This window comes from Mustelus asterias, chromosome 23 (assembly GCF_964213995.1).
Source record: "Mustelus asterias chromosome 23, sMusAst1.hap1.1, whole genome shotgun sequence".
Lineage (NCBI taxonomy): Eukaryota > Metazoa > Chordata > Chondrichthyes > Carcharhiniformes > Triakidae > Mustelus > Mustelus asterias.
In genome coordinates, this window is record NC_135823.1 from 56,922,578 (window position 1) to 56,947,723 (window position 25,146).

At 42.9% G+C, this 25,146-nt stretch overlaps 1 protein-coding gene across 1 annotated transcript in view; it reads right to left on the reverse strand.

Moving 5' to 3' along the window:
• Window positions 1-25,146, reverse strand: part of cacna1ha (calcium channel, voltage-dependent, T type, alpha 1H subunit a) — a 493,154-nt gene that overhangs the window by 58,674 nt on the left and 409,334 nt on the right. The window contains exons 16-26 of the mRNA XM_078239890.1: window positions 24,341-24,784; window positions 22,237-22,337; window positions 20,125-20,248; window positions 19,839-19,907; window positions 17,429-17,613; window positions 11,205-11,331; window positions 10,290-10,415; window positions 9,080-9,169; window positions 7,875-8,067; window positions 4,902-5,053; window positions 3,124-3,233 (exon numbers count right to left, since the gene is read on the reverse strand). Coding sequence (XP_078096016.1) covers window positions 3,124-3,233; window positions 4,902-5,053; window positions 7,875-8,067; window positions 9,080-9,169; window positions 10,290-10,415; window positions 11,205-11,331; window positions 17,429-17,613; window positions 19,839-19,907; window positions 20,125-20,248; window positions 22,237-22,337; window positions 24,341-24,784 — 1,721 coding nt within the window. The remainder of the gene's footprint in view (window positions 1-3,123; window positions 3,234-4,901; window positions 5,054-7,874; window positions 8,068-9,079; window positions 9,170-10,289; window positions 10,416-11,204; window positions 11,332-17,428; window positions 17,614-19,838; window positions 19,908-20,124; window positions 20,249-22,236; window positions 22,338-24,340; window positions 24,785-25,146) is intronic.

Here is a 25,146-nt window from a genome sequence, read left to right on the forward strand (position 1 = left end):
AAGAGTTGCCCCTCACCAATGCCACTTCCCACCCCCCGCCCCGCCCCAAATTCTTTGTTTTGTCAGTGTAAAGAGCTCACTATATCATCAAGGAATCTCCATATTTTGCTGATGGCACACAGTGCTATTGCAATGTCCTTGTTATGGTTGATAATAAAAATGTTTCATTCTTCTAAATTAAAAGATTGACTTTGATTTTGTCAGCATCCAGAAGCTTTGGTAGTCTTCTTCATTCTATGCTGACAGACAATCCTTAACTTAACTTCCTGAAAAGGACATTTTGAATGCTATACCACAACTCACACCATTCATCACGATGCAATGTTTCTTCTGGCAGCACCCTGCTACTACCAACTTCTGTTGCAAGATTTGGACATGACTACCGTAATTTTACCACCTCACCTGCCCAAGGCTCATATGATCTTGCCCAAGGCCAACAGAGAATGCCATTCTGCGAGCCTCGCTCACCCCAATTTGGGGGCGGACATGCCGGTAAAATTCTGTCTCACATCTTGAGTCACTGTGGTGCCGCAGGAATCAGGCCACCAGTATTCTGGTAATTATCAACTTTTGATACACATCAAATTGACTACTAGCCATATTTTATTCATCTTATTTGTATGGACTGTGTGTATCAATAGTGTAATATCAGCAATGCAATATAAATACCCAAGAACTATTTATTTCCCTTCAAGCAAGCTAGTATTCTCTTCCTCTCTGGTACCATGCCCTCAGAGGGCATTAGCGACCACAGACTTCTATGTTTTAAGAAATACAGACCATTAAGAAACAGTGTTTTTAGAACTGTCTAGAACTCTTATGAAACCAGCTGGCACAGCATTTATTTTGTCTCTCCAAAAAAATCATAAACAATTCGAAGCAGTTGGGCACCAAGACAAGGTAGAGATAAAGATCACAAAGATTGGGATTCTCAAATTGAGGTCTCTAGATTACAAATATTCCTGAACCGATAGCAGGAAGTCTACTGGCACTCTGCCAACACAAGTGACCTCAAACCCAGGTGATGAATGGGTGATTGGGTGGGATGGGGGGGATGATGGGGTAATCACCCTGACATCATAGGTAGCAGTCCTGTTTCCATTATTCATACGGGTTTCAACAGATGATTGCCACTAGGTAAGATACTAGCCCCGAGAAGTATATTAACGAGTCCTCATCAGGTGGCTGTCTTTGTCATGATAGTGCCTCCAGATGGAAAACGGGCTCGGAAAGAGAGTGAGGAAGATGGGGGAGAAAGAGTTCCCGATCACTTCAGCTAGAGAGCCGAATGCTACGATCACAAGCCACCGAGAGCAACACTTTCTGTATGTTTGTTCATCCAAAGGGATCAGTGAATCACTCTCAACTGTCATGAGCTGTTCACTTACACTTTTCACATCTATTTAGTTAATGCATTACACCTAAACCGGCACTTCTTAAACTCAACAAACTATCTTAAAATTACTTACAAATACTCGACTGCCTATTTTAGGTATCTGTGACTCTCAGACCCAAAATCTTACACTGCCGTGGTTTGCTGTTGCCTTCTTCAAGTTTTGACTGACCATGGAAGCTCTCCCATTCTTACTGCCAGCCATACGCATATTGGAAAGTTGACAATCAACCCGTTTGACCACATTAAAATACAATTCTACAGTCTTTGCAATTTCTTCCTTCATGATCCCAGGTTTTGTCCTTTCGGCCCTAGTGTGATTTCTTCCTTTAGCCTCTCTTATTGACTTATTGACATTTTTCCTTTGGTCGATCCGAAGATTGTTTGCCTTACTCTCAGCTATTTTAGGATTTAGCTCCTCTCCATTTCTTTAGGAAAGACTGAATCAAAATACTGCAGCTTTTCTGGTTCCGCCTGCCCACAGCGGGAACTGTCAATGGCAAGATGGAAAAGTTGACAGACCAGCAAAAGGTGCATTGACTTTGGGTGGCAATTTCCAGTCCTGTGGTCTTATTATCTGTCCATATTTCTACAAATTGACAATTCTCTCCTCCCCTCATTTTTAACTGTGCGCTTTTTACATACTTGTGAAATACCTTACTGTTACTATAGATTTTTTTTTGAAAACCTTTCCCTCTATTCCTTCCTAACTTTGCTGAGCATTTGTTTCTGCGAAACGTCTTATACAGTGATGTGCTGCAGACTGCTCAGGGTGGTGTTGCGCAGGTGTCCCGATCTCTCAGTGCACTGACAGAACTCCTGACACTCCCCTTCCCCCCGCCCCCCGCCTCAACCAACAAACATCACCAGCCTCCCCCACATCATCGGTGCCAGTGTAAGCCCCCCATGGCATAATTGGTTGCCAGCATCAGGGCATCAGGACCCTCCCAATAAGTCCCTCATCATAAGCCCCTTCCCAGCCACCCCCACCATTGCCGATCACCCCCATGTACACCCCCAGTTGCTAATCAACCCCCTTGCCCTCCGCCATATGGCAGAGTTCTCCCCCCATAGAGGTCCCCCCATTGTTTCCTACGACCCCATCATAACCCCACACCCCACTCAGGCCCCATCCCCTTGACACTGCATCTGGCACTGTTATGGTGCCCAGTGGGCAGTGCCAGGGTGTCCAGTAGGCACTGCTAGGCTGTCACTGCCCAGCCCTGCCCCTAACCACCCAGGGATTTCAATGGCCTCCAATCTGCCTGGTGTGGCCAGCACATCTGGTCATGTGTGATTCTCATCAGTGAGAGGTCTTGCTGATATGGGGGGCGGGGGGATGTCCAGGAGGTCAGAAACGGCCGTGCTGGCCTCATTAACGTCATGAAAATTATGACATTAATATTTAAATCGGCTTTGCTTTATTGGGTGTAAAGCCTACCATGCCACCTAAACATAGTCGATAAGATGGCTTTCGACGCGAGATCGGCTCACACACTTTCTTCCTGGTTTGACTGGTGCAATGAGCTGGAAAGATCGTGGTTTATGTGACATAATTTAAAAGAGAATTTATGTAGTTGGAAAACAAGCAAATGGGAAAAGTAGGAGAAAAACGAGAAGGCGGCAGAAAAATAACCAGCAGCAGTACAAGTATGATGAGCTGAATAGACTCTCTTTTTGCTGCCATTTCTATAATTTATCATCGGGGAGGTTAAGAAAAAATGTATTACCTGTCTTTAAAGAATCTCCGGAAACCAAACGCGATGAGTTTAAGAATAGATTCAAAGACAAAGACGATGGTGAACACGTAGTTACAATACTTCAGAGCTTCTTCAAGTGACTGGGGAGGGCAAAGAAGGGAAACGCATTATTAGAATACTCAAGTCAGATTACTGTTGAATGAATAATGATATATTCTTAACTTTAATCGATGAAGAATAAACACTGCCAGCTACTGAACGTGTCCCACAAGTGACAATGATTCACCAGTCCCAAATACATAGACATGTGCTTTGCAAGAATGGAAATAAAAATATATTGCAGTGGAACACAACAACCATTTTATTTATGAGCTAAGGTTGTATTTGATTGCGGCAACAATGATTTATTCTGTACAAGAAATTGACCTTTCATCTCCACAATGTAAATTCAAATCTAGCACAGCCTGATGGATAGACGATATTCTATGGTCGAAAACGTACCACCTCACCCGCCCAGGAATCGGGGCAGGCGAGGTTCCCAGAATGGAAATCTCCGTTGGCCTCGGGCGGGATTTTACAATCTCGCCCAAGCGAGGCTGTAAAGTCCCGCCCTAAGTCTTTGATTTGAAGTGAATTTGAACAGTCCCAATCCAGTTCCAGAGGTCTTGGTGGGCTGGATTTTGCCAAAATATTTGGAACTACAAAGAAGGAAGTAGCTATGGTGGGATGCTGGTCATGATCTTCTTATGAATGGCCAACTAAGAAGCTACTTTCCTTGTCCAGTTAAGGACCTCTCCTGCAGCTGCAGATGGAGCCCCCTGGCACCCAAGGCTCTACAAGGGCATTTAAAGATGGCAATAGCCAGACTTTGACCTTAGAGTGAGAGCCATAGGAAAGTTATGGAAAGGGGCCAATCAGTCTATCGTGTCTGCACCGGCCAAAATAGAAAAACTCAGAAAACTTGCCACCCTTCTAATCCCACCTTCTGGCATCTGGTCCGTAGACTTGCAGATTATCACATCTCAGGTGCAGATCTAGGTAACTATTAAATGAGTTGAGGGTTTCTGCCTCCAGCAGGGTGAAGAGGTTTTTCCTCATGACCCCTCTAATCCTTCTATCAATCACCTTAAACCTGTGCCCCTGGCAATTGACCTCTTTGCTGGGGAAAATAGGTCTTTCCTGTCTACTGTCTAGGCCCCTCAACATCTTGTCACCCCTCAGCCTCCTCTGTCCTAAAGCATCGTGAAGATCCCAACAGCATCACTAACTAGCTACCTGTCACTGACGGGCAAGATTGCTCGGAGGCAGGATCATGCTGGAGATTTCCTAATCTTTTTCCCGTTCCAGCCTGCAAATCGGTCTCTGAGGAAACTTTAACCCCGTGTGTTGGTAAATCAAAAATGTTACAGTCGAAGAATGTAGCTGCTTTTCTGAGCATGAAGGAGTGGCATATTAATGGAGCAAAACAGCAGAAGCTTATTCTCCACCCAATTGTAGGGTACCTGCCCCAACTGTGCTGTACATGGCCTGTGTATACTTGGCTTTGGCAATACATCCTTAAAATGTAAAGCATTCAATGAACTTGTGCAAATATTTCCCAACCTTGACTAGAGTAAAATTCATAAAGAAGACAATTTTTTTTAAACTGCGCATTTTAAAAGCTAGTAAGCGGAAGTGCTTTATGGTGTTACCAAATTTTTGTTACAATTATTAACAAACTCTGAAGCTTTAATTCACAATTTATGTGCCATCTAAAGCATTTTCAAACTATATCAAGATAATACGCCTGCTTTTTTGCACACACTTACAGTTGGTTGGTGGTAGTGTTCCATGGACATGGTGATAACATTTATACCAATAATGAATGTGATAAATAGATCCAGGTAGTGGTTGGTACACAATTTATGGATGTGAAGTCGAGCAGGGGAGTAATCAGCATAATAAGGTCTGCGTTGGGCTTCTGATGGAGACAAGAGTGAAGAACAGAAACTTGATCACTTTGGACTTTCAGAGGGAAAATAATAGACAACAACGTTCACTTTTTTTGTTACATTCACATGTTGGATATGCTAAAACCACTTAACTTCTTAGCTAATCCTGGCATGAGTCAACACCAACTAACGCGGTTCTTCTAGTTTACAGGATCTGAGCTAAAGTATGGGTTATCATTGGTGGTGGTGTAGACATACGCTGCATTCTTTCATTGTGTCATAGGAATCCCACAATTAACTCCCAGATGACCTGTCCAGATTAACAGTGTGAAACTTGGAGGGGAGCATGGGCCAGAAGGTGTGAGAATAAAACAAAGAGGCCAATGTCACATCAATTCCGTTTATCTAAACCACCAGTGGAATAGCCTTGAGGTTGCATGCAAAGGAACACAGCTGGGCTAGCAACTCTTACAGCCATACAGCAACGTCTAAGTGCAAGATATACCACTAGAGGATTAACTTTTAAAATAAGCAATGGAAATTAAGGAGTCAGTGGTAAAAATTCAAACATGCAATGTTGTGGGCTTTCTGTTAAAGACGTTTCCTAAATGATGTAATAATTAAAATAGTGAATTAGACAGTAATTAATTGTTCCTAATGTTAACATTTATGTCGCAAGAGAATCTTGGATCATACTAATAACTTTGTCACAGTGCTCTGCTATGAAGCGAAAAGTTAAGGTAAATATTTTAAAATGCATTAAAGCCGGACCAACAATTACATGAGTGGATCTCATTCATGATGTGGGTCTAATTTGATGTGAGAAATATATCATACAGTTACTACATGCTTGTCTTGCAAGTCATGCAATTTGCCATGCAACGATGCACTGCATAGAGCTAGATTAGGAAAGATTTTATAGGGGAAGTCACAAGTGGGAGTACAGGAAAGGAAGGAAGTCAATTACATAATAGCAGGATGGTGTTTATTTGGGTCTCCCAAAACAAATAATGTACGTGGAAGGAACATTCTCCTTCTTGGCTTTTTATGCCCAACTGTGAAGCAAATTGGTACTTGCCTTGTGTTAGAGGTATTAGTAACTTATTATTTACCATGAAAGGCTCCCATTTAAAACCACTAATATAAAAATATGCAAGAGGTTTTCACAATCCATCTAAATGGATTTTCTAATCCATCCAGAGTTCATTTGGAGAATATTTCATTCTATTGAGATGCATACATTACTTGGATTTGTGGTTGCCCTGATAGCTATAATTCCTCTCACCTTGTATAAAGAGAATCGCGGAGTTCACTTTTTGTCATTTGTTTGGCCAGTAATAACATGTATTTTCATTACCATCATGGTTACTTTTATTCACATATATTTATTAATATCACTAATTATCTTGCACATTGTTGTATAGCTAGCACATTTTACAGCTTTTATTGCTTTCATAGCGCTATTAAAATAATATTAAATCTACGGTCTGCCTCTATAATACAAATGATATAGGACGTAAACTGTACACAATAATCTTCCTTGCAGGATACAAAATCATAATCAATAAATAGTCTCACAATTAGATAAGAAGCGTCCAAGCTGCCACCTCAAGGAGGTTATAAAATGACAGCACAATGCCACTGTTAGTAAGATTCTTGAGTGACATTTCTGATAGAGAAGTGACAATCAGCCAATTCCAGTGGCTGACTGACCTCAGTATTTATTTAGTTTCCTACAAGGGCAAGGGAGTGCTCAGAACATCTTGAGATGTGGAAGTCCAATCCTCCCTTAATGAAAAGTTATAATTTTGCAGCGCCTGAGCTAAAATGTGTCATGAATATATTTATAAGGAATTATGATTCATAGTCTGCAACTGCAGATAGAGTTATGGAATAGAATTTCATTTTTACACAGAGGCCCATGGAATCACATTAAAATTTAGGCTCACATTTTTTCAAGCATTTTGTACTGTATAGCCATCTTTTGAGGAGAGAGGGAAATGGACCTACATTGGTAGGACAACTAGATTGTACCAAACAGTGGAAAAGAAAGCCACGGAAAAACCCACAGCATTGACCATCCTACCCTCCTAGCTAAAGAAGGTCAGAAACGGGAAGAAACAATTTAGTTTGCAATTAGAATAACTAAATGCTGAAATATAACACACAAAATAAATTCTACAATTTTTTCCAGTGAAACTGCCCAGCAGCAGAGGTGCAGATGGGCATATTCCTTTTAACCACAATGTCTATACGGTAACTTTTGATAAACAGGTTGTGACAAAGGACAGCACTAAAACATACAGCACAAACCATATATCTTTCTGAGTCTGCCACATTCAACCAGGGTCACTACTTACGGCAAATGTTAAATGAAAAAAAAAATCCCTTACAATCAATTATATTTTCCTATTTTTCTCTACTGTCTAATAAGGTGAGTGTTTTATAATAACATGAGGGATGTATACTTACGAAAGATGTATGTGAAATCCATTTAATAACTAATTAAATATGTTTCAATATTGTTGGGAAATGATTATTTAACAAACATGTTATTGGTAGTGAAAGGCTTGCTTTATTCTTGACTAGCAGATATTGTTGTATTTCTTCCACTCCCAACAAACATCATAAGAGATTTTATCTGAAGGAATTAAGAATTTTTTCTGGTTAAAAAAATTGAAATAAATCTTTATAAAAACTGCAATGCAATCAGTCTTTTCAGGTCACCATGCAATGTGAGCTCAGCATGCAATGGCATGCTGCGGGGATCACATTTCCTTCCCAGTTTGGAAACAGGCAAGGCTCAGAAAGATTAAACGTACTACCGACCAGCCAGGCACAGTTCCTTACTCCTGCGCTTTTTCTCCAGCCGTCGCAGACGCTTCTCCTCCCGCCGACGGGCCTCCTCAGCCTCCTGATGCTGCCGGCACTTATGGAAGTTCTCCACCACCACCCCCACGAACATGTTTAGCACAAAGAAGCTCACAATCAGGAGGAAGGAGATGAAATACAGAAGCATCCATGGGTTGTGGTTCCTTTGTGGCTGCACAGTGGGAAAGGAAAGAGCCAATTTAGAGCAAACATTGTGCAAATTGGTTTCTACCGCTAGATTCTTCATAAAGAAAAACAAATACAGCATTTTTGATTACACATTACAATCCGCTCTGTTAGTTTGCACAGAGATGATTGACAAAAAATTCATATAAACAAAGGTTATATTGAATTTACAGCACAGAAACAGGCCATTCGACTCAACTGTCCTGTGTTAGTATTTATGATCCACATGAGCCTCCTCTCATCCTAACTTCATCTAGCCATATTGATGAAAGTTCATTGGCCTGAAATGTTAACACTATTTCTTTCTGCACACTAATGCCTGACCTAAGTGTTTCCAGCATTTTCTGGTTCTATTCTCATAGAATTCCTACAGTACAGAAGGAGGCCATTCGGCCCACTGAGCCTGCACCGACAACGATTCCACTCAGGCCCTATCCCCGCAACCCCATGTACTTACCCCGCTCCTATCCCCGAAACTAAGGGGCTAAATTGCATGGTCAATCCACCTAACCCGTACATCTTTGGACATTCTCTCATGTACTGATTTAGCTTTTCCTTAAATGCAGCCATACTAGTCTCCTCAACTATCCCTTGTAGCAAGTTCCACATGCAAGCAACTCACTTGGTAAAGAGGTTTCTCCTGAATTTTTCATTGGATTTATTAATAACTATTTTATATTTATTACGGTAAGAAGTCTCACAACACCAGGTTAAAGTCCAACTTTAACCTGGTGTTGTGAGTCTTCTTACTGTGCCCACCCCAGTTCAAAGCTGGCATCTCCACATCATATTTGTTACACTCAGTTTTGGACTCCCACAAGTGGAAATATTGCAAATAGCCCTGCCATATAATTTAATTATTAGTATAATTACAAAAAGCACTGTGCATCGTTAGTTCTGGTTTTACACATCCATTGCAACTATTTGAAATATAAAAACAAACTGTAGGTTGAGTTTAAATTATTGCAAGAGGAATACATAGACTGTTTTAGTATTACCTGCTTATCTATTCCGATAGCGTCGAGACCATCATACATTATATTTACCCAACCGTCTTTGGAGGATAATACAAAGAGTGACATCAATGCCTAAAAAACAATAGAACGAGATCCATCAGTTTTTCTAAAATATTTGGTCTCCTTTCAAAATGAATGCAAGGATTGACAAATAAAGTACAACTTATTCCAAACAAAATTATCTGCAAAACCAACAAACATATAGGGTGGAATTTTACCGGTTCGCCCCGTCCATCGATGTGCGGAGTGAGCTGATAAAATCAGGCGCGAGTTGACAAATCAGGATCACGCCTGATTTCTCGGATCTCGCGATCTTACGAGAGCCGAATTTCAGGTGAAGCCAGCCTCTCGCTGGAAATAGGCAAGAGGCTGAATAAATTATGGTGATGTATTCTAATCTTCATTTCCATGTTATTAGCGAGCCCGGCACTCAATCATCTGGGTTTACTTTCCTTTATGGCCTCGCTGGGAGAGGTTCTCTCTGGTGAGGAAAGCACCTGCTCCCCATGAACGGGGAACAGGTGTGTTGGCCTCGCCAGTAGAACCTGAGGCCATTGAGGCACCCCAGGGAGGCTGAGAGCAAGTTGGGTGTGCCGCATGTGCAGTGTCAGCCTGGCCATGCCACTCTGGCACCTTGGCACTGCCTGACAGCTCTCCCTCTGTCAGACCCCTGCTGTTGGAATTGCACATGTGCAGAATCAGATCTGTGCCTGCGCAATAGCTCCCTGTGCAGGCTAGCTGGCGAATTAAACCCAGTCCAATGCCTGCAGCAGCTACAAACAGTCAAGCCCATATTTTCAATATCTAAGTCTGTAAGATTCAGAGTTAAAACTTGCCCAAAAAATGAATCAGGAACTCTCCCATTTTCATGCTGGCTGGACACTTAGATTCATTCTTATAGAATTCTACCCATATTGTTTATCTGGAGACCTCAGAATTGTTGTCAGATGATAATGGAGACATATATTTGTCTACATTAAATAAATTCGCGCAGTGGCATTCTGCTATTGGATCAGAGTACTAATAAAGTTACTACTTCAAATTTACATTGTACTTTACCAAAACAGCCCTGTAATCTCCAGCCTTTTTTCTGACTCCTTTTCAGAAGAATGGCATTACATTTAAAAGTTGCCTTTTTATATCATGCTTTTTCTAACTGATTATTCCATTCAATATACAACATAAAACACACCTGTCCCAGATTGTCAAAATTATATTTACGGCGCACCCATTTGAAGTTAGCTTGCAAACATTCCGACTTGCTTGTGATATTTCTGGTGTCATGTCCATCACAGTGGTAGAACTTGCCTTTGAACAACTGCAAAAAAAAACAGTTTTACGAAGAACAATCTTAGACCATATATACACCAGGATTAAAAAGCAACCATAGCCCTCTTCAACACCTTGTTCTAAAATCCTCCCTAGCTGCTTTCCCCGAATTTACCTAAAATTTCCCTTTGGGGGAGCTGCCTATGGAGGCGTGACCTACAATGGCAACAGCTCGCCGTGATAACTCAGATGAGACACATGGTGCAATTTCAACAGAATGCATTAAATATATCTGCATTCCACTCATAGTTCCGATACCCTGAAGACACTTCAAATTTATTGTGAGAAATTAGAAGGAAGTATTTCCTCTGCTGACTAGATATAGTGGATCATTTATATTTGTGTTTATGATTTTCTGCTACATAGCACAATCTCCCCCTCATGAGATAGTGTTGGTTAATACCTGTGATTAAATCCTAAGGACACATCATGCAGTTAAAAAAATTACCAGCTCTCAGGTAATACAGAATTGAGATAGCGAAGCAGCACTGTTATTAATTGTGTAAGAGCTGCTTTTTATTTTTGCCACAATGACATTACGTGGAAGTATTTCTTTTGGTATTTCTTTACACTTTAGATTGTCTTACTGTATGTTTACAAAGAAATAGAGGGGGAAAGATCTTGATGAACATGCCTGTATGAAGGCAATAGTCATTTCGGACATTACAATCTAACTTACTATTGGAGCCAAATCCAGCTTTGATTATTTGACTGTGTGAAGTCATACTTCTGGCGAAAAAGAAGTGATTTGACCTTTCATTAGTAATGTCATATTTACCTGGACCCCCAGGATTCCAAAGATGATAAAGAAAGCACAGCAGATGAGTACGATATTCCCAATGGGTCTCAGAGAAGTTATTAAGGTTTCTACTACCAGCTTGAGACCTGGAGCTCGACTGATGACTCTAGCAAAAGGGATAAATTGCTGTCAGTAATCATAATCAATGGAATTGGAAGTTCCCAGAGTTACTCACATCAACAGTGAGAGAAATTGTGCTCGCAAAGCATAATGAAGGTGCTTTGATGAGTTTGCCCGTGTGATCTTATGGGAAGAGAACTGCAACAAAAGCATTAAAACAGAGCTTGTGTGGAGAATGTAAATTGACTCTTTCAAATCTGAATCATATGATGCTAAGATCGAAACAATCCCTTTAGATTTCTTACAATGGGGAAGTGCTGTCACCAGCACATCAAAATTTGTATGCTAATATTCTCACTTAACGCATTTCAAAGCATGTAGTAACTGTATTATTCAGTAGTTCAAGATAGGTGCTATTCCTAAATGATCCAGTTTCACGTAAAACCAATTTCACTACCTTCAGATAAAATACTAGAATACATGCAAATAGATTTAGACACAAGTAACCTCCCTTTTAATGAATGAAGCATTTATCATAGCTCTTAACATATTTAATCTCTATGTATCCAGAGGACATTTAATCCATGGCCGGGATTTTCTGGCTGCTCACACTCCGCCACTGCTACAGGGGAGGGTCGAGAATTTGGCGCTCAGCCAAATCTCTGTTCACTGCAGCAGGACCAGTAGCTTGATTGCTGGCCAGCCCCGCGACCCCACATCGCTGTCCCTCCGACCCCCCGTCCCCCAATGCCCCGATCGCTGGCCATCCCCAAAACCACCCCCCCCCCCGCCCCCCCACACCAGCCCACCTCGATCTCTTCCCAACCCCCTCCCCCCAAAGCCCCAACCCGTCCCCGGCAGGCCGACATCCACTCCACACCCCGATGGCCAACCCCAATCAGCCGTTTCCTCCCTCTGTCACTGATTCAAAGTGCAGAGTGGCAGCAGGACCCCGCCACTCCCACTGATCTCCCCCCCTGCCAGAGGCCCTGCCTTATAGGCCCCACCCCTTCTGGCCCGGCCCCTTGGCACTGCCCGATGCCTGGTGGGCAGTACCAAGGTGCCCCTGAGCATTGCCACTTTGCCCCTTGGACAGGGGGCCAGGCTAGCACTGCCAGGCTGGAAATGTCCAGGGGGCATCCCCCCCTTACCCTCAACCTCCTCGAGGGCCTCCATACCGCCCCCCTGCCTTCACTCCAGCGTGGTGGGGCCACCAGCTCCTCATTAGTGGGGAGCTGTTGTAAACCCTGCTGGAGTGAAATACTCCTGGCTGGGTGGGGGAGAGGCTAGCCGACCCGGAGGCTTCAGTCCCAGGCCCGCTAATTGGATTCAAATTAGAATTTAAATATTTTAATCAGCTCCATGCCGATTTCTGGCGCAGAGCTGACGATGCCGGAAATCTGGCAGCCAGAAAGGCGCGGAGGCCATGGTGCTCAGCAGAAAGCTCGCTACACGGCCTCTGCTTATGTCTTCTGGACTGGGTGAATCACTCCCTATATATGTGAATGGACAGAGTGTGGTAAATAAAATTGGTGAGTTTAAGGCACAGATTGCCATGTAGAAACATGATATTGTGACTATTATTATTAACAGCGGTTAGCACTGCTGCCTCACAGAGCCAGGGACATGGGTTTGATTCCCAGCTTGGGTCATTGTCTGTGTGGAGTTTGCACATTCTCCCCGTGTCTGCATGGGTTTCCTCCGGGTGCCCCAGTTTCCTCCCACAGTGCACAATGCATGCTGGTTAGGTGCATTGACCATACAAAATTCTCCCTCACTGTATTCGAACAGGTGCCAGAGTGTGGTGACCAGAGGATTTTCACAGTAACTTCATTGCAGTGTTAATGTAAGCCTACTTGTGACTAATAAACAGAGAGGAGTTGCTGAAAAAGGGCAGGACTGGGTATTAAATATTCTTGTACATGAGTTGATCAGGAAAGCGAGGAAGGGGAGTGGGAGGGTGGTGGCAATATTGATTAAGCAGAGCATTGCAGTGTTGGAGAAATAGGATGTCCCAAAAGGTATAAGGACAGAATCTATTTGGTTAGAGCTAAAGAACAAAAAAAGTGTTATTATATTGCAGAGTGTAATGTTTAAGCCATCAACTAGTGGGCACGATATAGAGGAACAAATTATAACGGAGATGCAAAAATTATAGAGCAGATATAATGGGAGACTTTAATTATCCAAACATAGATAGACTAGGATAGTGGCATTACAAAGGGCACATAGGTGCAAGAACCATACGATAGTACGTTTCCAGTTCAATGAGAAAGGAGACACTACTCGACCTGGTTCTTGGGGATGAAGTGAGCAAGTGGATCAGTGTCAATAAGCGAACATTTGGGGGACAGTGATCATTGTATCGTCAGGGAAAAAGACAAAGAACAGTCCAGGGGAAGAATAATTAACCGTGGGAAAGCCAACTTCAATAGGGTAAGGAGGCTGAGATTGACGAAGGGAAGGCGGTAGATGTGGTTTATATGGATTTTAGCAAGGCGTTCGATAAGGTCCCCCATGCAAGGCTTCTAGAAAAAGTGAGAGGGCATGGGATCCAAGGGGCTGCTGCCCGGTGGATCCAAAACTGGCTTGCCCAAATGAGGCAGAGAGTGGGTATAGATGGGTATTTTTCTAAATGGAGGTCGGTCACCAGTGGTGTGCCCCAGGGATCTGTTCTGGGACCTTTGCTGTTTGTCATTTTCATAAATGACCTGGATGAGGAAGCGGAGGGATGCGTTGGTAAGTTTGCCGACGACACGAAGGTTGGTGGGGTTGTGGATAGTCTGGAGGGATGTCAGAAGTTACAGAGGGACATAGATAGGATGCAAGACTGGGCGGACAAGTGGCAGATGGACTTCAACCCAGATAAATGCGTCGTGGTCCATTTTGGTAGGTCAAATGGGATGAAGGAGTACAATATAAAGGGAAAGACTCTTAATACTGTAGAGGATCAGAAGGACCTTGGGGTCCGAGTCCATAGGACTCTAAAATCGGCCCCGCAGGTGGAGGAGGTGGTCAAGAAGGCGTATGGTGTGCTGGCCTTTATCAATCGCGGGATTGAGTTTAGGAGTCCGGGGATAATGATGCAGCTATATAAGACCCTCGTCAGACCCCACTTGGAGTACTGTGCTCAGTTCTGGTAGCCTCATTACAGGAAGGATGTGGAAAAGATTGAAAGGGTGCAGAGGAGATTTACACGGATGTTGCCTGGATTGAGTGGCATGCCTTATGAGGATAGGCTGAGGGAGCTCGGTCTTTTCTCCTTGGACAGACGAAGGATGAGAGGAGACCTAATAGAGGTGTATAAGATGATAAGATGTTGAGAGGCATAGATCGGGTGGACTCTCAGAGGCTTTTTCCCAGGGTGGAAATGTCTGCTACGAGAGGACACAGGTTTAAGGTGCTGGGGGGTAGGTACAGGGGAGATGTTAGGGGTAAGTTTTTCACACAGAGGGTGGTGGACGAGTGGAATCGGCTGCCGTCAGTGGTGGTGGAGGCGAACTCAATAGGGTCTTTTAAGAGACTCCTGGATGAGTACATGGAGCTTAATAGGATGGAGGGTTATAGGTTGGTCTAGAAGGTAGGGATGTGTTCGGCACAACTTGTGGGCCGAAGGGCCTGTTTGTGCTGTAGTTTTTCTATGTTTCTATGAGGTGGATCATTCACTCGGCACTTCTGGCTTAAGATTATTGCAAATGCTTCAGTTTTATCTTTTGCACGGATGTACTGGGCTCCCCCATCATTTAGGATGAGAATATTTGTGGAGCCTCTTCCTCCTGTTAGTTGTTTAATTATCCATCACAATTCACAACTGGATGAGGCAGTACTGCAAAGTCCCTTTACTCTGAGGCTGCGCTCTCGAATCCTAGTCTCTCCTACTAATGGAAACATCTTCCCCACGTCCACTCTCTCCAGGCCTTTCATTATTCTGTAAGTTTCAATGAGATTCATCTGCTGAATTGTGGGGGTCAGCGGGACGCAGTAGGTGGTAATCAGATGGAAGATCCTCACCCATGTTTGACCAGATGCCTCTCCAAGTGCCTGTTATTTATTTTCCTGATTGTTTTTACTAAAATCATACCCATCACTGATGTTAAACTAATGGCCTATCATTATTAAGAATGTCCTTACACCCTTTCTTGAATAAGGGTGTCATAATTGTCACTCTCAAATCCTCTCCACTTCCCCTGTATCGAGGGAAGTTGGATGATTGTGGCAAGACCTCACAGCGCCAGGGACCCGGGTTCGATTCACAGCTTGGGTCACTGTCTGTGTGGAGTCTGCACGTTCTCCCCGTGTCTGCGTGGGTTTCCTCTGGGTGCTCTGGTTTCCTCCCACGGTCCGAAAGACATGTTGGTTAAGTGCATTGGCCATGCTAAAATCTCTTTCAATGTACCCAAACAGGCGCCAGAGTGTGGCGACCAGTGGATTTTCACAGTAACTTCACTGCAGTGTTAATGTAAACCTACTAGTGACTAATAAATAAACATTAACTTTAATATCGCCACTCCAAGTCCTTTAGCAATCTGGAATGCAAGCCATCTAGACTAGGTGCCATATCAACTATGAGCATAGTCAGCCTTTCCGGTATATCCTATGTATCAATTTTCACCCCATCCATGAACTCCACTTCTCCATCACCAGTTCTACTACTACAAGATGTATTGTCAGTATCCCCCTCCTTAGTAAGTAGTCATCAAGTATTCTGGCACTGCCCTAAGCCTTTAAGCATTTATCACTCTCGGTCACAAATAGGCCCCACCCCACCCCTTGCTATCCACAGACTATTTACATGCTGATAGAATGCATTTGGGCTCACTTCCATGTTATCTGCCATTCTATTCTCATATTCCCTCTTTTTCATCTTATTTTCCTCTTCACTTTCCCCTCTCCACTTCCCCTATCAACTTACTGTATTTGGTCTGGTTCTTGTTTGAAGAATCCACCTGACATGCATCATACATTGTCTTTTTTCTGTTTCATCATATTCTCAATCCTCCTTGACATCCAAGGAGTCGTGGCTTTTGTGGCTTTGCCTTTCACCCTGGTTGGAATGAACCTAGTCTGCACCTGAAATACCTTCTCTCTAAAAGACCACACATTGTTCCATTACAGTCTTTCCTATTAATATTTGTTTCATTTTACCCTCACTGGATCCCCTCTCAAAGTTAGTCCTTTTCCAATCTAGAAATTCTACTTTAGATGGTTCCTTGCTCATCTCATTTACTAATCTAAATCTTATCATACAATGATCACTCCTACCCAAGTGTTCCCCCACAGACACTTGGTCTATTTGACCCACCTCATTTCCCAACACCAAATCTAGCAATGTCTCCTTCCTAGTTTACCTAAGGAAAGAAAAAGATCTTGAACTTAATTTTTAAAAATGCTTTGGGAAATGAATAAAATTTGTTCAAATTAAAGTAGAAAGATGGAAAATGTATAAGGCAATAAAATAGAGAGAAAAAAAAATGACAGAATGAGCAACTTTTAATTCAAGTTGCGATTCTTTTCATTATTTCAGGTTCACATTCCAGTAGTAGCTGCTCCTGACCTTACAGCTCAGGAGGACAGGTATCATATCGGCTGTTAAGGGATCCTGTGTATGGTTTGCTTCATCTATGCAAAGACTTCATTTTAAGATATTTCTGCCAATGCAATTACATTTAAATGCTGGACTGTAGGGGTTAACTATCACTTGACTACATTTTAAAACCCAGAAGGCATGCTGGGTTAGCTAGAAATTGACTGCATTTTTGAAGGGTACAATGCAAGCAAAACAGGCTTTTCATAAGCCAAACAAGTTTTTCATAAACAACATCTGCAAGGCCTGTTTCTCCGAGTTGGAAACAGCATGTGCAAAACAATTTCGATAACAAAATCATGAATGACATATATTGTAGTTTTAGCTGTGTGCTTGCAGTTCAGCTTTGTTTTTGAATTCAGTGTGTTGACTGGCAGTGAAAAAGCCAGTCTCTCTCCAACTTTTCTCTTTCTTTTTGCTTCTGTAATGATTTAACTTTAAGTTGTGTTCAATAAAAGAAATTCATTTCAACATCATACCAGTGCTGCCTTTGTCTATTCAAAGGAATGAATAGATCCTACATTGGCAGTGTAAAAGTTATAGTGCTGCTGGATCTTACCGGAGAGGACGCAGGGTCCGCAAAAGCCGTAGTACACGGAGAATACCAAGGATCTTTGCTCCTCCCGCTGATGCCAGGGAGACAATGATGTCAATTACAGAAACAAAGACCAGGATGCCATCCAAAATATTCCAGCTGCTTTGGAGATAAGCGTTCTCACCAGAAAAGAATCCTAGTGCTACGACCTGAGGACAAATAAGTGATATTACAATAGATTATCGATAAAACAAAATTTTCCTTCTGATGGAAAGATGAACATGGGCAACTACTTGGGATGCAGTGGAAGCACTGTTCATATTGGAGGTGCATATAGGTGCATTTAAGGTCGTCGAATCCTTACAATACAGAAGGAGGCCATTTGGCCCATTGAGTCTGTATCAACCACATCCCAGCCAGGCCCTATTCCTGTAACCCCACACATTTATCCTGCTAATCCCCCTAACACTAGGGTCAATTTAGCATGACCAATCAACCTAACCCGCAGATCTTTGGACTGTGGGAGGAAACTGGAGCACCCGGAGGAAACCCATGCAGACACGGGGAGAATGTGTAAACTCCACACAGACATTTACCTGAGACTGGAATTGAATTTGGGTCCCTGGCGCAGTGAGGCAGCAGTGCTAACCACTGTGCCGCCATGTAATACAACAATAGCACTGAAATAACAAATGAATTTGAAGGAGATCTCAGATTCTTACTGAGGAGGACACAAAGGCCAGATTCCCATGGGTCAGATAGGGTCCGCATGGATGCAGGTGACCAAACAAAATGGCACTGCCATTATGTGTCACAATGTCCTGCCTCCATTCCCAACCCTGCTGATTTTTGTGAGGGTGGGAGGAGAGTGGGGGAGGGTGAGAAATGGAATTGGGTGCATTTAGGTACCTTAAGAACTCGCCTCCTTAGCATTGAAATGTTAGCAGGGGTGGGAGGCCATGGCTGTCGAGAGCTGGATAAAGCTGAACAGCTACAACCTATCAGGAACATGGTCCACAACATGAAAAACGTACTTTAAAAAAATCAAATAGTACAAGTTTTGATGAAAACCTATTCTACAGTAATGGAATATTAACGGCACTAAAATTTCCTTGTCTTATCCTGGGGTGCCGATCACTACCTGCCCTGGCCAATTTGAAGATTCAGGTGCTTTCATTTTTTAAGCCATGCACTCATAGCAGCCACAGCAATGGCTGCCGAGTTGGGCTAGAACATGGCTCGCCTCCTTTGCATCCCACCTCAATTTCTCATTCCCCCAACCTCAGCCACTAATTGGTCACCACTCCCAACCTCTTACCAAGCCTCCCCACCATAAAATAGAAAGCTTTGTCTACTTCCCATCGGAGGCAAATTCACGATCTGTAAATAAACCCACCTCCTCAGCCAAAATCTGGCCCTAATTGTTTCAAACCAACATAGCACAACAACAATACAATCAGGGTCAAATACACAGTCAAAACAGTAGACCTGAGGTCAGAGGAGGTAACAATCTAATAATCAACTATATGATGTTTTGGTTCAATGCCCCCTGGAAAACTGCAACCAGTTATGGTCCCCTAGAAACAAGGAGGACATTTAAAAACAGCAAGCAGTATTGAGAGGAGTCACACAGCTGATCCACGGGTCAAGAGATGTGTTCTGAGCATAGGTGGGGTAGGCTTGGGCTTATCAACTTAAAAGGGTGCATCAGAGAGGAGCAATACTGTTACAGTGGTAGAAAACGTTAACTCAGAAGGTTACGTCAAATGAAACTGTGGCCGGAATAAATATCTAGATATCTAATCCAGGCACAAAGCTTGAGACACTTAAGAAACAGTTGGATTCTTCAATGATGCTGGGGAGGGGGAAGATGTGGGTTGTGAGGTTGAGTTGATGCATCAAGATGAGCTGAATGACCCCCCCCCCCCCCCCCCAAATCTCAAATCATCTCGCGATCAAAGGTGCCTTTAAAATTCTGATGCTGCAGCCCATTTTGTCAATGTTTTCTTTAATCCCATTTGTGAGTTGCACACGGGCATAATTTCTCACAGAACGAGGCCTGTGTGGTAGCCGTAATGCTACTTGCAACCACCCACCCAAAGAGGAAAGGTTGGTTGCAATCTTGCAAATTTTCTGCACCTCACAAATGATGAAGGATCATCAAGCTGAAATGTTGGGCAGGATTTTCTGGTTGCGCTCACCCCAAAACCGGAAGATCCCGCCTAATATCAACGGACCTTTGCTTGTCCATGTCCCGCCCATTACGGTTCCTGTGGCGGGCAGGATGGGAAAAATTACGCCCGTTAACTGTGTTTCTCCTTCCACGGAAGCAGCCTAACCTGTTGAGTGTGCCCAGCACTTTCTGTATTTTTTTGGCATCCCCTTAGTTACTTCAAAAAAGTAAATAAGTGCAGAAACATACATGGGAGATTACCTTCAGAGTCATTTCGACAACAAAAATAGCAGTGAAGATATGATTTGAGACACTCAGAAACATCCGTTCCTGTTGAGGAAGGGGGGGGGATAAAAACAGGAAATAAATAAGTGTGGATCATTACATGACCGAACCATTTAAAAGATGCTTCTAATCATATAACTGAAACACAGAAGTCTTTAGAGTAAAGAAAACAATTAGCTTGCACACTATTTATCATACTCAGACAACCAACTCAAGTGAAAATGTAGAATTCGGTAGCCGGGATTGTATGGCAGATACTCACTGTGCTGTTTGGGTCAATCTCAGGTCTTTCAAGAGCAATGGTAATGCAGTTAAGAAATATGAAAACCAAGACCACGTGGTCAAACATCTTGTGGGCAATGATCTTCTGGCACATGACGCGAAACCTTAAGGTGATGAAAATAAGGGTATGCCACTCACTTTACTAGAAGGTCCATCACTTTACATAATATTATGTTGCATTTACAGCACAGAAACAGGCCATTCACTCCAACATGCCAGCATTTATGATTCACATGAGCCTCCTCCCCCCCTTCTTCACCTAACCGCATTAACATGTCCTTTTGTTTCTTAGCCAATTGCATAATTTTGATACAGTAAAGTGTAAAAGTAATGGGTATAAAGATGAAAACAGCATTCAGCAATACAAGTTAACTTTTGAAGAATACTGTAATATGCAACTTGAAAAGATGCAATTACATGAGAATATATATAATGGCTGAGAACTTCCAACCTCCAGTGGGTCGTACCCCAGAGGTACCTCAGAAAATAGACTGGAGGATCCCGTAGAAGTCCGTAGGCAAGGACTATTGCCTGGGAAGTTCAAGCTTTTGACTCAAGAAGGCAAATGGGATGTTGGCCTATATCGCAAGGGGGATAAAATATAAAAGCAGAGATGTCTTGCTGCATCTGTACAGGGCATTGGTGAGGCCACAGCTGGAATACGGTGTGCAGTATTGGTCCCCTTATTTGCGGAAGGATATATTGGCCTTGGAGGGAGAGCAGAGAAGGTTCACCAGGTTGATACCAGAGATGAGGGGTGTTGATTATGAGGAGAGACTGAGCAGATTGGGTTTGTACTCGTTGGAATTTAGAAGGCTGAGGGGGGATCTTATAGAGACCTATAAGATAACGAAGGGGCTGGATAGGGTAGAGGTGAAGAGATTCTTTCCACTTAGAAAGGAAGCTAGAACTAGAGGGCACAGCCTCAAAATAAAGGGGGATCAGTTTAGGACAGAATTGAGGAGGAACTTCTTCTCTCAGAGGGTGGTGAATCTCTGGAATTCTCTGCCCACTGAAGTGGTGGAGGCTACCTCGTTGAATATGTTTAAATCATGGATAGATGGATTCCTGATCGGTAAGGGAATTAGGGGTTATAGGGATCAGGTGGGTAAGTGGAACTGATCCACTTCAGATCAGCCATGATCTTATTGAATGGCGGGGCAGGCTCGAGGGGCTAGATGGCCTACTCCTGCTCCTATTTCTTATGTTCTTATATTTGATACTCCAACTTAAATCAGAGATTTTAGATGGATCCAACTCTCTTAGCAGAATAAGATAGGTTAGAAGGATCAAAACCATTTCTAACTCAAAGATTACTATACTACTAACTCCCTGAACTCCAACCGGATCCCCTAACTGCCCACCCATCAGCCTCTCCCCCCACCAACATCCCTGACCCCCAACAAGCCATCTTACTACCCTCCCCATCCCGACCACCCTCCCACACCCTGACCACCCCCAGCCCAAATACACTCCCAAACCCCCGACTACCCTCCCAACCCAACTCACTTCCAAACCCCTAACACTCCCCCAAGCCCGAAATCCACCCAATCCCCCCAACTACCCATCCTATCTCTCGATTGTCTCCCCTCCCTCAACTACCCTTGTCCTGACCATCCAACACCCAAATCGATCACTCTCGCCCCACTTATGACCACCCTCCTCCTTATCAACCTACCCCCTTCCTGACCAGCCAACACCGCTCCCCCCACCAACCGCACCCACCTCACTGACCATCTCGACACTCAGCCACTTCTTACCTTACAAATTTATCTTCTCCCTGGCTAGTCAAAGTGGCTGAGTTCATGTCAACTGGTGCTGCAAAAAGGGGCATGACTTCACTTCCCTTGGCACTGCTGTCGTGCACTGGAAGGAGCCCAGAGCTGCTTCCTTGCACATTTCTCATCAGGCCTGGGTGAGAAATGTGCAGCTCCAGACTAAGGTAAGTGAAAAGGAGCAGAGTAGCAATCCAGTGGTGATTGCCATCTATGTAAGTTCTGACCTGAGCATTTAGACCAGCGAATGCTACTGTTATGAGTAGCAATACAATCAATGTATGAATGAAAAGCAATCTGAAATGAAAGCACTATACCGGTTCTGAGGAGCAAATAAATAGAGTGCCCAGTCTTCATGTGCTTTACACCAAGTTGGTTTATATGGCTCCAGAAATTGCCGGATTCTAAAACAGTAACTCTGCAATAAAAGGAAAATGGCTGATTTAATTTGAACACAGGTCAGTAATTACAATTAGCTTGTGACACACAAGCACTGCTGTAAGTTTTTATATTCATCAGTAACAAAAGTTAAGGGGCAACCTTGATTAAAGGCTCATCAAAGGTCAGATTTTTTTTTAAAAACTTAGTATAATCAGCTCTGACTATTGGTTTAAATTAAGAAAACTATGTGAAAACCTGCGACTTGCAGAGGAGAATATTAACAGAAAAGAAGAGGGTAAGCGTTTTAATTGAGGCATGCTTAAGCTGTGAAGGATGGGCATGAATTTCTTCCTCTCTGGCTGTTACCAGCATTCTCTTGAAGGTGATTTAGTGTCTACACCTTAATAAAGAGGGTGACATTTGGAGTTCAAGCCTGTAAGATATCGGACATAGCATCCCCAACACCCTGATCTTTGGGGAACTCTGTCACATAGTAGGAGAGCAGAGCTGATTGCTGTGCGTGGCGGATTTTCAAGTGGAAACTGATGAATGGATTTGTGCTGGCAAATGAGGCAATAAGCCACTACTTAATAGATATTTTGATATTGCTTAGAATAAATCATTCGTGTAGAGGTTCAAGACAGTGGTCATCTTGCCAGACAGTTCCAAAGCTTCACCGGTCCTGGAACTGTCTTGAACCTTGGGCTCCAGGGGATGACATATTTGTGCTTCTGCCTCCATTGTGAATTGCAGCTTCATAATTTCCTTAATGGGATAGGGAAGATTCTGCCTAATTAGCAGCCAAAAGAAATTGTTTTAGTCTGTTAGACAGGCTGCCTTTTCATTCCACAATCTCCTAAATAATTGAAGAAACCATAGTGTCCATTTAATATGGGTACTACAAGTTAAAGTGCATCCCTGGTATAAAACAAGAAACAGAGTCTTCGTTTTGAATATCTATATTACTCTTCTTTGGAATTCCAAAGTTCCAAATAAATGTAATCTCGGGCTTGAAAAGTTAACTCTGTTTCTCTCTCCACGGATGCTGCCAGGCCAGCTGAGTTCTTCCAGCACTTTTTGTTTTCATTTCAGATCTCTAGTATCCACATCTGGGGGCACGGTGGCACAGTAGCTAGCACTGCTGCCTCACAGCGTCAGAGACCCAGGTTCAATTCTGGCCTCGGTCACTGTCTGTGTGGAGTTTGCATGTTCTCCCCGTGTCTGCGTGTGTTTCCTCCGGGTGCTCGGGTTTCCTCCCACAGTCCAAAGACGTGCGGGATAGGTTGATTGGCCATGCTAAATTGACCCTTGTGTCAGGGGGATTAGCAGGATAAATGTGCAGGGTTACGGGAATCCTGGGTGGGATTGTGGTCAGTACAGATTTGATGGGCCAAATGGCCTCCTTCTGTACTGTAGTAATTCTATGATTATATTCACTGCATCCTGAGTGATGTATTATGGATAGGGAGATGGAAGATGTTAATTTACTACATCTCAAACGTAAACCCACTGCATGACAGCATATTCTACACTGCAGGTGCTCTACAGGCCTGAAGCCTGTGTACCTGATTCTGTCCCTATAGCTGGCATACTATAGCAATGCAAAGTTTTGCCTCAACTAAACTAAAAAAATCTGAGAAATGAAATTAAATATTAACCTTCTTCAAATAATTTATGCAACAGGACATTTTTTGCATAATGTACACTATAAAGATATTCAAGTAGATATTTGCATCCATTTGATATTTTGCTGTTGGGATTCAGCTGAAGCATTTATGTAAAAATATTTAGTCAAAATATTAAACATTTATCCGGGGCAGCAACAGTTGTGTGGAATAAAAAATATGATTGAAAATTTGAAATTCAGCTGTGCAATATTAACACATTAATTCATTTCTTTGCTTTTTCTTTAACATAACTCATTGAAAATAATCTAATATCGCACAGCAATATTTCAACTCTGAAGACAGAAAATGAATCTATATGGTCTACATAAAATATCCCAATTTGCAAAGGGTTAATCAAACAAACTATATTTACATCATCAATTTCGTCTTCATAATCGTTCAGATCATCTTTATGGTTATCCACACGAGGAAAGATCTCATTTGGAACATGCAAGGATTTGCCATTGCAGTCTTGATAGTCACAAGGTGTCATGCTGATTGGATTCAAGGTCACAGGATGCCGCAGTACTGGTACTTGTAGTAGCTCAGGCAAATCTAAGGATCCTTTGGTGTCGAAAGATTCTGCTCGATGGTGCAAGGACCATCCACTGCCAGCTTTGCTCGACTTTGCATCTTCTGATTCATCATCTTCACCACAGCTTTCATGCCCTTCGCCAGACAGCAGGGATTCCCTTTCACTTGACTGATTCTTCCGTTTCAAGCTGGGTGCTCTCCCAAGGCTATGCCAGCTTGACCGGCGACTACCCCAATTACTGTTGGTGCCCCAAGGGGCACAAGGTGAACTGCGAATACTGGACTAAAAAACACAAATAGATACATATATATATATTTATAGCAATGGAAGAGAAAAAGGACAAATACAATAAGATGTCTTAGAGTATTGTTCCTTGAACGTTAACATCATAACAGTGACTCATTAACAGTTACACATCATCATAGGAGTCTGCCCTGAAGGTAAAGTGCAGCAGATTTAGAGGGGATAAACGTTTTCAACCAGAGGGTGGTGGGAATCTGGAATCACTGCTTGATAGAGTGGTAGATGCAGGAACCCTCACAACACTTAAAAAGCATTTACATGAGCACTTGAAATGCCATAACATACTTTTCAAAGAGAGCAAAGATTAAAATTTAATGCCTTCCTTTCATTGACCAGCATGT